This window comes from Ahaetulla prasina, chromosome 2 (genome assembly GCF_028640845.1).
Source record: "Ahaetulla prasina isolate Xishuangbanna chromosome 2, ASM2864084v1, whole genome shotgun sequence".
Classification (NCBI taxonomy): Eukaryota; Metazoa; Chordata; class Lepidosauria; order Squamata; family Colubridae; genus Ahaetulla; species Ahaetulla prasina.
This window is the reverse complement of record NC_080540.1, coordinates 21,097,538-21,111,569: the sequence shown is the minus strand read 5'-3', so window position 1 is coordinate 21,111,569 and position 14,032 is coordinate 21,097,538. Positions and strand designations below refer to the sequence as shown.

General features: G+C 45.1%; 1 protein-coding gene across 6 annotated transcripts in view; it reads left to right on the top strand.

Moving 5' to 3' along the window:
* Nucleotides 1-11,392, top strand: part of LOC131190281 (zinc finger protein 189-like) — a 45,442-nt gene extending 34,050 nt beyond the window's left edge. For 3 of the 6 annotated variants that reach the window (XM_058167522.1, XM_058167524.1, XM_058167521.1), the window contains 2 exons: nt 3,667-3,861; nt 7,596-11,392. In XM_058167522.1, coding sequence (XP_058023505.1) covers nt 3,667-3,861; nt 7,596-10,438 — 3,038 coding nt within the window. In that variant the 3' untranslated portion in view covers nt 10,439-11,392. The remainder of the gene's footprint in view (nt 1-3,666; nt 3,862-7,595) is intronic. The other 3 variants (XM_058167523.1, XM_058167525.1, XM_058167526.1) reach the window with 3 other exon arrangements.
* Nucleotides 11,393-14,032: the final 2,640 nt, after the last annotated feature.

Here is a 14,032-nt window from a genome sequence, read left to right as displayed (position 1 = left end):
CCTGACTCAGAGAATGCCAGAAAGCAGATCCTTTATATAGGCCATGGGGTGTGGCTCCATGACTCAGCACTTATCCAGGCCTGCCCCTCCCTTCCTTCTGTTGCCTCCATCTATCAAGTCTTCTGACGCGAGGGTCACTCCAGTCTGCAACTGTTGGCAATTGACCTCCCTCAGGCTCACACGCTGTGGAGGAGGGGGAGGGGTCTAGTTGCTCCGTTTGCCTGGGCATGGAGCCAGGGCTGGGGGCTGGAGGTACTTCCTCCTCTTCAGCCTGTCTGGGCATGGAGCCAGGGCTGGGGCCAGGAGGCATACTAGGACATTCCTCCGTGTTCGGAAGCAGATAAGAAGGCCCCGGCTGTGGTGAGATCGGACGAGACACAACAGCATGCATGCACAGGGGGAGTGTGTTGGAGGGTCAGGGTGCATGTGCAAATGGGGCATGCATTGCATTATGGGTGCTGGCACGCACGAGCGCGATAGCGCTCGCTCGGACTTTGGGCACGCAACGTCAAAAAGATCCGCCATCACTGAAACAGCTAATGCTGAATTTGCGTACATTTGTTCATACCTGTAATGCAGCCTGGTTCATAGGTTGTGACAGTCGTAAAACAGGTCAGCCATGCGACTGCCCTGATTTTACGACCTTTTTGTGGTGGTGGTTAAACCAATTGTTTGCTATGGCCAATTTTGCCAAAACCTAGAAGTAAATTCCAGTTTTTGATAAAAAAACGTCATAAAACACAGTCACATGATTGTAACAGGCTGCAAAACGACTGATTGCCAAGTGCCCCAAATCCAGTAATGTGGCCCTGATCCTTAGCGGTTGTAATTTTGGAACCGGGTTGTAAGTACCCCCAGAAAAGTCCGTGGTATCTTCAAATCGCTACGTGATTTGTCATAAATGGAGGACCACCTGTAATATTTGGATTAATTTATATTTGTATGTAAATAATAAATAATCTTGCAGAACAATTATTTATTCTAAAATGATGTCTAGTCACCGATAAAACAGTATTATATGATGACACAATTTAAAAAAAAATACCAAAATACAGCGTGAGCTATGTCACCATAAATTCTACTGAAATTGAAAAAGAATTGAAATTAAAAATAATTGAAATTTATTTGATAAAAGCAACAAACACACACCAAAAAATCCCATAACATAATAAAGTGATTTCAGGACTTAAAAAGACTGCTAGTAATTTAATGCATAAAAATATGGATACCACTTTGAATTCCTTTTGGATTATTCTCAGAGGTTTTTGGCAAATCGTGTAGTATGCTGTTGCTATATACCAAAATTTTTGAATTATCAGTAGTTACATACATGCTAGCCAAGTTAGTTGTATAATTGCCTGGAATATGTAATGCAGCTCAGTGAATACAGATAAACCTTGACTTACCACGGTTTGTGTAGTGGCCATTCAGAGTTACAATGGCGTTGAACAAAGTAACTTATGACTATTTTTCACACGGTCTTTGCAGCATCCCTATGGTCACATGATCAAAATTCAGACGCCTGACTACTGGCATGTATTTATGACGGTTGTAGTGTCCCAGAGTCATGTGATCACCTTTTGTGACCTTCTGACAAGCAAAGCCAATGGGAAAGCCAGATTCACGTTAACAACCACGTTAACGAACTTTAACAACTGCAGTGATTCACTTAACAACTTCAGAACAAAGGTGGTAAAACGGTGGTAAAACTCACTTAACAACTGTCTTAGCTGAGCAACAAATGTTGGGCTCAATTGTGGCCAAATAAGGCGAGGACTACCTATATTTGGGGGTGGAGGAGTAATTGGCATTCCCCCAATCAAGGGCCTTCTGTCAGTTGATTGGTTGAGTTTTGAAAATATGCAATCATTTGCATATAAGAAAATAATAGGGAAGATTTGAACATATGAAGAACGGTTGCAGGAACTGGGTATGTCTAGTTTAATGAAAAGAAGGACTAGGGGAGACATGATAGCTGTGTTCCAATATCTCAAGGGCTGCCACAAAGAAGTGGGAGTCAAACTATTCTCCAAAGCACCTGAGGGCAGGACAAGAAGCAATGAATGGAAACTAATCAAGGAGAGAAACAACCTAGAACTAAGGAGAAATTTCCTGACAGTTAGAACAATTAATCAGTGGAACAACTTGCCTGCAGAAATTATGAATACTCCAACACTGGAAGTTTTTAAGAAGAGGTTGGATAACCATTTGTCTGAAGTGGTATAGGGTTTCTTGCCTAAGCAGGGGGTTGGACTAGAAGACCTCCAAGGTCCCTTCCAACTCTGTTATTCTATTCTATTTACATTCTTAAACTTGTTTTGGTGGGTAACAACATTTGTTGGATTTTTTTCTTGTTGATGGATATACACCTGCACGTATGTATATCTTTCAGGATTTGTCTTCTTCCATATTGGCCAGAGAGAAAATAGAAGCATTCTTTTGCCCCAAATCCTAGATAAGCTACCATGGATTGATAGGTGACTGAAAGCCAGTACATTGTGGGAAGTGCAGGGAGCTAGGCCGGGATGCAGGAGAGCCAGGTTCAAGTTTTTATTTTTCCATGGAATTTTCTCAAGCTAGGATTATTGTAAAGATGAACATGAAGTGCTATGCTCTGTGTATTGCCTTGAACTCTTTAGAGGTGGAGAAAAGGTGAGATACAAAGCAAAGGGAAAAGTTTCCCTATCAAGTCATCTCCTTTTCTTGACTGAGGGAGCCAGCGTTGTCTGAAGACACTCTCCCTGATCATGTGGCCAGCATGGCTATATGCCAAAGGCACACACAACGCTGTTACTTTTCCACCAAAGTGGTACCTATTTATCTACTTGCATTTTCATGCTTTTGAACTGCTAGATCAGTGGTAGTCAACCTGGTCCCTACCGCCCACTAGTGGGTGTTCCAGCTTTCATGATGGGCGGTAGGGGTTTTGTTCGATACTGAAGCACTTTCCTTTTTTTTAATTTAATTGACTTTTTTAAAAAAAATCATAGCATTATTTAAAAACATTTTCATTAGGTTTTCATAAAATTCCCCGTGACAATTTAAATTTCTGAAAATATACTATTTGTATCGCCCGTGCATAAGTTTAGTTCACGTTACGTAAGTGAAACTAAATGGCGCTATAGTGCGACCGCAAATGAAAGAGCCTTGTCCCACAATAGCTTGCGCATCTCCCCCCACACCACTCAGCTGTAACAGACAAGCAGAGTTGGTAGCCAGCGCCTCCCACAAAACCCAATCCACGATGCGCGAGAGGCATGCGCAGATGACGATACACAGCGCGTTACTGTGGAACCGGTGGGTGGTTAGAAAATTTTACTACTAACAGAGATACAAAAGTGGGCGGTAGGTATAAAAAGGTTGACTACCCCTGTGCTAGATGGACAGGAGCTGGAGCAAGGAACGGGAGCTCATCCTGTTGCGTGGCGCTCGGGTCTCAAACCCAAACTGTCAGCTTTCTAGCTGACAAATTCAGTGTCTTTAACTTGTTGAGCCATCGTGCTCCCTGATATGAAGCAAATAATGTAAAACACGATGCTTCCATCACCATCTTCTCCTCTTGCTTGCCTGAAAGCCCCTGCTTGTTTATAACTTTTCTGCAGCAGAAAAATATACACTTCGCTCACCTGCTCCTTTGCTCCCTGTCTCTCTCTCTCTCTCTTCCAGCTTCTCCTCTTCAGCTTCAAAAATCTGAACTCCTGGCACATCTGAAACGAGGACAGGAAAGTCTTCAGAGTTCCAGCAATGGCGCTGATCAAAAGCTGGTTAAAGAAGCCCTGAAGAAATGGCCAGAAGCAGGAAACTGGTGGAATTCCTACCGGAGTCCTGTGAGCGTCCCCACTTCAGATTCATCGAGTTCAGGTCAGGGTTGCCCCTAAATCTTGGCGTGCACGTGGGGTCACCTTTATAGCTTCGGACATATTCTGTCAGAAACGGCTTCAACTATAGATCCCTATCTAGAACATGAAGGTGGTGATATATGCTGCAGAAAGTCCTTGACTTCCGATCACAATTGAACTGAAAATTTCCGTTCCTAAGCAAGACAGTTAAGAGCAGCTTTGCACCATTTTACAACCTTTCTTGCCACAGTTGAGTCACTGCCGTCGTTAATATTGTTGTTATGTGAATCGGGCTTTGAAATTGACTTTGCTTGTCAAGGAGGTCACAAAATTGACATTGTGGATCCTGCAATGGTCGTGAAAGTGAGAATTGGTGATAAGTCACTTTTCAGTGCTGTTGCTACTTTGAATGATCACTGAATGAATGGTGGTAAGTCGGTATTTGTACAGTAGTTAAGGGTAGTGGCCTAGAAATTAGAAGTTGGTAAATTCTGGTCATGACTTAGCCATAAAACAGGCTAGGTGACTTTGGACCAGTCACACTCAGCCCAAGCCACCTCACAGGGTTGTTGTGGGTAAAAAGAGGAGGAAAGAGTGTTAGCTGTATTCGCTGTCTTGAATTATTATGGCTGAATAACCTGGAATGTGGCTTTCAGGTTATAAGACAAGAAAAATTCTCACAGTATGAACCTTACATTTGTCTTGCTCAGAGGTGTCAAACTCAATTTCACGGAGGGCCGCATCAGGGTTGTGTTGGGCCTTGGGGGGCTGGGGTGGGCATGGCCAGCTCGACATCACTCGTGTCGGGGTATGTGTGCCTGAGGTGGCCCGAGGGCTCTGCCGATGGAAACAGGGCTCCCAAACTCTGTTTTCGGCTGTGACAGCCTCCTGCAACCTTCTGTCAGTGAAAACAGAGCTTGGGAGGGCCACATGCAGCCCTCCTGAGCTCTGTTTTCGCTGACAAAGGCACTCTGGGCCGGTCCTTTGCTGTTTCCAGGGCGACCCCGCAGGCCAGATCTAAGCACCCCGCAGGCTGGGTCCGGCCCCCAGGCCTTGAGTTTGACATCCCTGGTCTTAGCTAGCTCATTTTTTTTTTCTAAATTCAAAGCCCAAGCCTGGTTTCATTTTACAATCTGGAACGTGTACCAATCCATGGTTTTGGTGATGTGAAATATCCAGAATGGGGTGCGGTGCTGCTTGAAATTAAGAGGCTGGTTAGCTTGGTATCCCTACAGGGAAGCTAGAAAGGAGGAATCCCTTACTTGGTTGTTCCCAAGTGCCTGCAGGTAGTCTGAGGAGATTCTTGTACGGGTAGTTCTTAACTTACAGCAGTTTGTTTAGTGACCATTCAAAGTTACAACGGCACTGAAAAAAGTAACCGTTTTCCACGCTTACAACCGTTGCAGCATCCCCATGGTCTCGTGATCAAAATTCGGATGGTTGCCAACTGGCATGTACCATATTTTTCAGAGTATAAGACGCACCTTAGTTTTTTTTGGGGGGGAGGGGAAATAAGAAAAAAGTGGATTGGCCTCCCCCTAATCAGCTGTTCCCAGAGATGAATTTTGGCAACAGGTTCCTTGGTTGTGATCTCCATTCCTTCGTGTGTTTTTTTTTTCCCCCTGCCTCTGAAACAGCTTCAGAAAAAAAGCCTCTGAACTCTGTTTGGGAGCTTCTTTTCTGAAGTTTCGTTTCTGATGCTTTTTTCAGCCTCTGAAACCTCCGTTTGAGAAGCTGGGCAGGGCTATATTCAGAGTATAAGATGCACCCAGATTTTCACCCTCTTTTTGGGGGGAAATGGTGTCTTATACTCCGAAAAATACGGTACTTACAACCCAGAGTCACGCGATCCTCTTTTGTGACAAGTCAGTGGGGAAGCCAAATCCGCTTTACAAGCGTGTTACTAACTTAACCACTGCAATGATTACTTAACAATTGCGGCAGGAAAGTGAGGCAAAACTCGCTCAACAGAAATTTTGGGCTCATATGTGGTTGTAAGCTGAGGATTATCTGTAAATAGGGAAGTAGCAGTAAAAGAACTGATAGGCTCGCCATTTCGTTCTGGTTCCTTGCACTTGACATTAATTTTGTCAGACTAACTGCACTTTCTTGGGATCAGCCAGATAAGGCTTTCAGAGATTTTGCAGGGGGGGGGGCGGAGAGTGCTACGTCTCCGTCGCTTTGTCCCCTGTAGGGATTCCAATAGCAATATTTATTTTATTATTTATTTATTTATTATTTAAATTTGTATACCGCCCTTCTCCCGAAGGACTCAGGGCGGTTCACAGCCAAGTAAAAATACAATACAATAAATACAAATTAAAATACAGTTAAAAAACTTATTAAAATTGGCCACAATTAAAATTTAGAACTAAAACCCATTAAAACACTAACCCAGTCCAGCGCAGATGAATAAGTAGGTTTTAAGCTCGCGGCGAAAGGTTCGGAGGTCCGGAAGTTGAGGAAGTCCTGGGGGGAGTTCGTTCCAGAGGGCGGGAGCCCCCACAGAGAAGGCCCTTCCCCTGGGCGTCGCCAGACGACACTGTCGCGCCGATGGCACCCTGAGGAGCCCCTCTCTGTGAGAGCGCACGGGTCGGTGAGAGGTATTCGGTAGCAGCAGGCAGTCCCGTAAGTAACCCGGCCCTATGCCATGGAGCGCTTTAAAGACATTCACCAACACCTTGAAGCGCACCCGGAAGGCCACAGGTAGCCAGTGCAGCCTGCGCAGGATAGGTGTCACTCGGGAGCCACGAGGGGCTCCCTCTATCACCCGCGCAGCTGCATTCTGGACTAACTGTAGCCTCCGGATGCCCCTCAGGGGGAGCCCCATGTAGAGAGCATTGCAGTAGTCCAGACGAGACGTCACAAGGGCGTGAGTGACTGTGCACAAGGCATCCCGGTCTAGAAAGGGGCGCAACTGGCGTACCAGGCGGACCTGGTGGAAAGCTCTCCTGGAGACGGCCGTCAAATGGTCTTCAAAAGACAGCCGTTCATCCAGGAGAACGCCCAAGTTGCGCACCCTCTCCATCGGGGCCAATGACTCGCTCCCGACAGTCAGCCGCGGACTCAGCTGACTGTACCGGGATGCCGGCATCCACAGCCACTCTGTCTTGGAGGGATTGAGCTTGAGCCTGTTCCTCCCCATCCAGACCCGTACGGCTTCCAAACACCGGGACAGCACTTCGATAGCTTCATTGGGGTGGCCCGGTGTGGAAAAGTACAGCTGGGTGTCATCAGCGTACAGCTGGTACCTCACACCGAAGCCACTGATGATCTCACCCAGCGGCTTCATATAGATGTTGAACAGAAGGGCAGAGAATGGGCCCTGCGGCACCCACAAGTGAGGCGCGCGGTGACCTCTGCCCCCGTCAACACTGTCTGCGACCGGTCGGAAAGATAGGAGGAGAACCACCGATAAACGGTGCCTTCCACTCCCAATCCCCCCAATAGCACTTATATACTGCTTTACAGTGCTTTAAAGCCCTCTCTAAGGGGTTTACAGAGTCAGCATATTGTCCCCAAACAATCTGGGTCCTCATTTTACCCACCTTGGAAGGCTGGATCTACCTTGAGTCGCAGAATCGAACTGCTTAGCAGTCAGCAGAATTAGCCTGCAATACTGCATTGTAACCACTGCGCCACCAAGCTAGCCAACCTCTTAACTCCACTCTCCACCCTAAATGGACAGTCCGCCATGGGTGGCATCTCTACTGCCTGTCTGGAAACATCCTTTTCTGTTTTTTTTTTTTCTCCCAGCAGACGATGACGTCGCGAGCGAGAAGGAAGAGGACGAGAGCGTTCCGTGGGAGAATCAGCGGATCACGAAACCTCGTGCTGCTTTGCTAGGCCAATGGGAGACTGTCCAGCGGCAGGGGAAAGCTTGCAAGATTCAGCACGGCCGCCTGCAGGACTCTCGCCCCAGAGTTAATTGTGCTGATGGGAAAAAGAAAGGCCTTGTCGCTGGCAGTAATAGCCGGCAAGGAATGAATACCGAAGACAGCCAGAATGAATGCACCGTATGTGGGAAAAACTTTGGCAGGAGATCGTCCCTCCTCAGGCATTTCAAAGTCCACAGCGGAGATAAACCTTTTAGGTGCTCCATCTGTGGCAAATGCTTCCTTGCGAAAACCAGCCTGGTTTTACACAAAGAGAGCATGCACAAGAAACGGCCCCGTTCAGGAAAGAAACGTTGGGAATGCTGCGAGTGTGGACAGGCCTTTGCCACGAAAGCTGCTCTGACGGAGCATCACAAGATGCACAGCAGTGAAAAGACGCATCCGTGCCCTGCCTGTGAGGAAAGCTTCGCAGAAACCAGGTACCTCGTGAAGCATCTTATGACCACTCACTCAGGGGACCATGTCTTCAAGTGCCCTGTCTGTGGAAAAGGCTTTATGAAGGAGAAGGACCTCGTGAAGCACCAAGCAAAGAACCACGGTGAGAGCCATTGCTTTCCGAGTCTGGGCGGAGAAAACTGCTGCAAGGAAAAACCGTCCCCGATCAATCACAAGAGGCTTCATCTGAACCCTGAAATTCTACCTGGAGCGGCGTGCGAAGGAAAAGGTGGGGTGGGACGTTCCCTTACCTGTGGCCACTGTGGGAAGTCTTACAAGCAGGAGAAGGCTTTTCTTAATCATCAGAGTGTGTGCGTGAGGCAGCGGACAAACGGCGAAGGGAAAGTCCCCAAGGAAGACGGTCCGCTCACTAAAAACCAGATTACCCACGTGGAAATGAAAGATAACACTTGCTTTGACTGTGGGAAGCCCGTTTGCAAAAGTTCGCTGCTGGCTTCTCAGCCCAAGGCAGACCAGGAAAAGAACCTTCAGGTGTGTCCTGAATGTGGGGAAAGCTTTAGAGACGGACAAGATTTTGAGAACCACCTGAGAAGCCACCAAAAGGCACCGTCTTCTCAAAGCGTCTCGGATTGGGAGGGCCTTGGGGAAAAAACACTGCCCGTTGGCCAGCCGGAGAAGAAAAGCCGCTACCAGTGCCGAGGCTGCAGGCGAGACTACTCGACTCATTATAATCTCAGAAGGCACCAGCGGATCCACGTGGAATGCCGGTACAGAAGGAATGCTCACAAGGGGAAGGATTCCGCCTACAGCTGGTTCTTCCTGGACTTTCCGAAACCCCGTAGCAGGGAACAGACCCTTCAGCACAAATGCACCTTCTGCGGGAAAGCGTTCAAAACGAAAAGCACCCTCGGTCGACACCATCAAATCCACATCAAAGGCAAGCCTTACAAATGCACCATCTGCGGGAAAGCGTTCGTCTACCGGTACACCCTCGCTCATCATCAAGAAATCCACCTGGAAGACCAGCTCTACCAGCATAAGTGCTCTTTCTGCACGAAAGCCTTCAGGACCCCGTCGGCCCTCCGCCGACATCAGCAGCTGCACAAGGAAGGCAAGCCGTACATCTGCAACATCTGCGGGAAAGCTTTCGCGTACAGGTACAACCTCACCCACCATCGGGAGATACACATAGAAGGTCAGATTTATAAGTGCTCTTTCTGCTGGAAAGCCTTTCGAACCAGTTACTCCCTCAGCAGGCACAAGCGCATCCACACTGAGACCAGGTCCTATCAATGCCCTACTTGCAGGAAAGCCTTTGGAACGAAATATTCCCTTTGGAGGCATCAGGAGATGCACGTGAAAGAGGATCCAGATAGCTTGCTTGGCGGGAATGAGACTGGGGACAACTTAGTCAAAGATCAAGCTAGTGGTAGCGATGACGGTGTGGACAAACAGCTTGCCAATTCGGTTCACTCTCAGTGCCAGGAATTCCACAAGGAACGAAAACCTCCGGAAGGCAGCTTGCTCCTCCCTGATCATCAAAGCACCAGTGTGGAAGAAAATGCTATTAAACAGCTGGAGAGTCAAACTTTCAGGAGTGTTGGATCGGGGGTTAAAGGTCAAGACAGGCCTACAAAAGGAGAGCTCCAGCAGTGGACCAATGGTTCTTTGTACACAGGACAGGGGACCCAAACAGAGGAAGGTCCACCAGTGTCGTCTGAAAATGGGGACATCTCCTTTGGCCACTTGGGAAACAGTGCCATTAAAGAGCCAGCTGATTGGTGTTTCCTGGGTAAATTGCCCGGTGTTGGTCAACAAGGAATGGTCCCACAGGAAAAGAAATACAGTTGCCCTAATTGTGGGAAGTCCTTTAGAGATAAATACTCCCTTACAAGACATCAGAAAGTCCACTTTCCTGAGAGACCTTATCCGTGTCCAAGGTGTGACAAAAGTTTCCGCAGCGCTAAAGACCTGGAGAAGCATCAGGTGTCCCATTCGGATCAGAGGCCTCATCAATGTGGTGAATGCGGGAAATACTTGAAGACGAAATACTCGCTCGATAAGCATCAGAAGACCCATAAAGGGGAAAAGCCATTCTGCTGCTCTTACTGTGGCCGAAGGGTGACCACAAGCACAATTCTTCGGTACCACCAGAGAACCCACACCGGGGAGAGGCCGTATAAATGTGCAGTGTGCGATAAAAGTTACATCAGCAAATGGTCCCTTAAAAAACATTTGGAGTTGCATTACAAAACGAATCCGCCGAAGGACCTTCAGGAAGCATCTCCGCTTGATCAGAAATGTTAAGGTGTCTTTGTCACTTGTGGGTGAAGAAACTGGACACCTTTCTAATCCATCAGGGTTGGAGGTCTTTTGGAACAGGTCTGGGTTGGAACACCCACCTTTAAAATTCCCAGGTTCTTTCTGTACCCAGTGACCAGCTACCTCAGAAATAGATTTTTGAATGTACTCTCTTTACCTTTCCAATCTCAAATCATTCAGATAACTTTGCTCCAAAAATGAGCATCCATGTCATGAAGAGCCTGCAATAAAAGAGGCTCTCGTTTGTTTTGAATGAGTGGACCTGACAGAACTTGGATGCGGGGAAAAAAACGATTTAAGAGCATCAATGATCCTACGGTTTGGAGTGATGGCAATGATAAGTGCCACCTGCCTTTCATTTCTTTGTATTTCATTGTATTCACATTGTAAAAAGCAAAATTTTGTGTTAAAATCATTCCTCTTCTGCAGTGTACGTATATAAAGGGGGGGAGGGAAAAGACACAGGACAATTATTTTAAGAAGTGTGGGTGAGAAGGTTATAATCTTGTTTTTCATAATGAAAATACTACTGGTTTGTGCAGTGAATGAAAAACGGATGAAATACATCTTGTTTTTCCAATGCACTTTTTGCCTCATCAAGAAGACATTCAAGGGTCAAATATATTCTAAGTTTTCCAGATGTTAGGAATTCGCATTTTGGGATCTGTAGTAAATAATACAAAAGAGTTTTTCTGTATGTTTTAGAACTTGTTTTAAATTGAAAGCCATTGTTTTGCTGTTGGTAAAAGTACCAATTCAGAAGTTCATTGACACCCTCTCTCTCTTGCCTCCTAGTACCACTGCCATATTACACTGTGTATAGGGAAGAAGGAATCTCAAGTTATTGGAGCTGCAAGGAAGAGGCAGGCCTTGCCTTAAAAAGGGGAGATCTGCTAGTAATGCCCTCTTGGTTGCAAGTAGAAGTTTTACAGACAAACATGTAAAGTTAACTTTCTTGGACGGTGTTCCTACCATTATCCGTTACGCTTGCTTGAGATGATAGGAGCTGTGAAGATCTGAAGCCACAAGAAGTGGAAAATCACAGTGTCACACCAAATACCGAAATGCAAAATCAGAATTCTCTTATTAATTTTTTTTAATAAAGTGGAAACGGCTCAGTGGTAACGGTGAATAAGAAATACTGAAGTATAAAGTCAGAAAAGTTGGATTTAAAAAAATAATAATATGTAAGGACCCTAAAATAATTGATTGTATGAAGTCTGTTTTAAACGAAAACTTTGTCAGTCGGGAATCTTGCATGGACATTTTATGACTGTAGCTGTTTTATTGGGAGAATTGCAATTTGCTACAGGTTATCAAGTAAAGCGTGAATTGCATCGTTTCCAGTGTCAGTTCATTATAAAATGTTTGTTTTCTGGAGCCATTTTCTGGATTTTGTGTGGGGTGAGAAGGTTATAATCTTGTTTTTCATAATGAAAATACTACTGGTTTGTGCAGTGAATGAAAAACGGATGAAATACATCTTGTTTTTCCAATGCACTTTTTGCCTCATCAAGAAGACATTCAAGGGTCAAATATATTCTAAGTTTTCCAGATGTTAGGAATTCGCATTTTGGGATCTGTAGTAAATAATACAAAAGAGTTTTTCTGTATGTTTTAGAACTTGTTTTAAATTGAAAGCCATTGTTTTGCTGTTGGTAAAAGTACCAATTCAGAAGTTCATTGACACCTCTCTCTCTTGCCTCCTAGTACCACTGCCATATTACACTGTGTATAGGGAAGAAGGAATCTCAAGTTATTGGAGCTGCAAGGAAGAGGCAGGCCTTGCCTTAAAAAGGGGAGATCTGCTAGTAATGCCCTCTTGGTTGCAAGTAGAAGTTTTACAGACAAACATGTAAAGTTAACTTTCTTGGACGGTGTTCCTACCATTATCCGTTACGCTTGCTTGAGATGATAGGAGCTGTGAAGATCTGAAGCCACAAGAAGTGGAAAATCACAGTGTCACACCAAATACCGAAATGCAAAATCAGAATTCTCTTATTAATTTTTTTTAATAAAGTGGAAACGGCTCAGTGGTAACGGTGAATAAGAAATACTGAAGTATAAAGTCAGAAAAGTTGGATTTAAAAAAATAATAATATGTAAGGACCCTAAAATAATTGATTGTATGAAGTCTGTTTTAAACGAAAACTTTGTCAGTCGGGAATCTTGCATGGACATTTTATGACTGTAGCTGTTTTATTGGGAGAATTGCAATTTGCTACAGGTTATCAAGTAAAGCGTGAATTGCATCGTTTCCAGTGTCAGTTCATTATAAAATGTTTGTTTTCTGGAGCCATTTTCTGGATTTTGTGTGGGGTGAGATGGATAATTAGAGTCAATAGGTTGGGTTTCATTGTAATGTTAGCATATTTATTCACAGCAGTAGAAAAGTAAATAGCACAAACATCTTTTCCATGTGCAGTCACTCAACAGAGCTGAAGAAAAAAGTGCCTGTGAAAAGGTGATTTGTTTTCACTGGCAATCCAGAAGCAGCTGCATTTCTAGCTGAAATAATGGAGGAATTAAGAGGGGCATTCAGGTAGTCCTTGACTTACAACAGTTCATTTAGTGATCATTCAAAGTTACAATGGCCCCTCAAAAAATGACATGCCCATTTTTCACACTTATAACTGTTGCAGCATCCTGATGGACACGTGATTTACATTCAGATGCTTGACAGCTGGTTCATATTTATGACAGTTGCAAGGTCCAGGGGTCATGCGATCACCTTTTGTGAACTTCTGACAAAGTCAACGGGGAAGCAAAATTTGCTTAAACAATGGTATTACTAATTTAACAACTGCAGTGATCCACTTAATAAACGTGGCAAGAAAAGTCGTAAAATGGAACAAAAACTCACTTAACCAATGTTTCACTTAGCAATATAAGTTGTCGGGCTCAATTGTGGTCATAAGTTGAAAATTACCTGTACTGTATTGCAGTGTTTCTCAGCTTTTAAGATGCATGGACTTGATAAATACTGTTGTATTGCTTTGTCTTTCTGAGCCAACCAAGGGAGGTTTAGACTGAGTATTCTTCAGAGTTGTAACTGTATCAACACTTGGGCAGTTTGAATGAAGCTTATAACTTCAGTGCTTTTCAAACTTGGCAGCTTTTTAATATATATTTTATATATAAAATATTATTTACCACGGCCTCCTGGGCCAATGGGGAGCCACAAACAGCACCTCTGCTTTCTCCAACAACACCTTCCTGATGATAGCTGGGATCAGGAGTAGGGGTGGGAAGGCACATAAGAGGGCTAAGGGCTTTTCAGAGCATCCACCTCCTTCGCCCCCCAGGGCAGGGAACCGGGAAAGGAAGCGAGGAAGGTGTGTGTGTGTTGGAGATCCAAAGAGATCGACCACTGGACTGCTGAACAGTTCTGCGAGTTCTACAACCAGGCTGCGAGTTCTACAACCAGGCCAAAAGCGGCCATCTAGGTGGAGGTAACAGGGCATCTGTGCAAAGAACATAGATGCCTATTCTCTAGGGTTGAGCCTTACTACATAGCGTACTATGCAGTTAAAAGAATACATACTAGGTCTAAACATAAAACAAGAATCCTATGCAAAA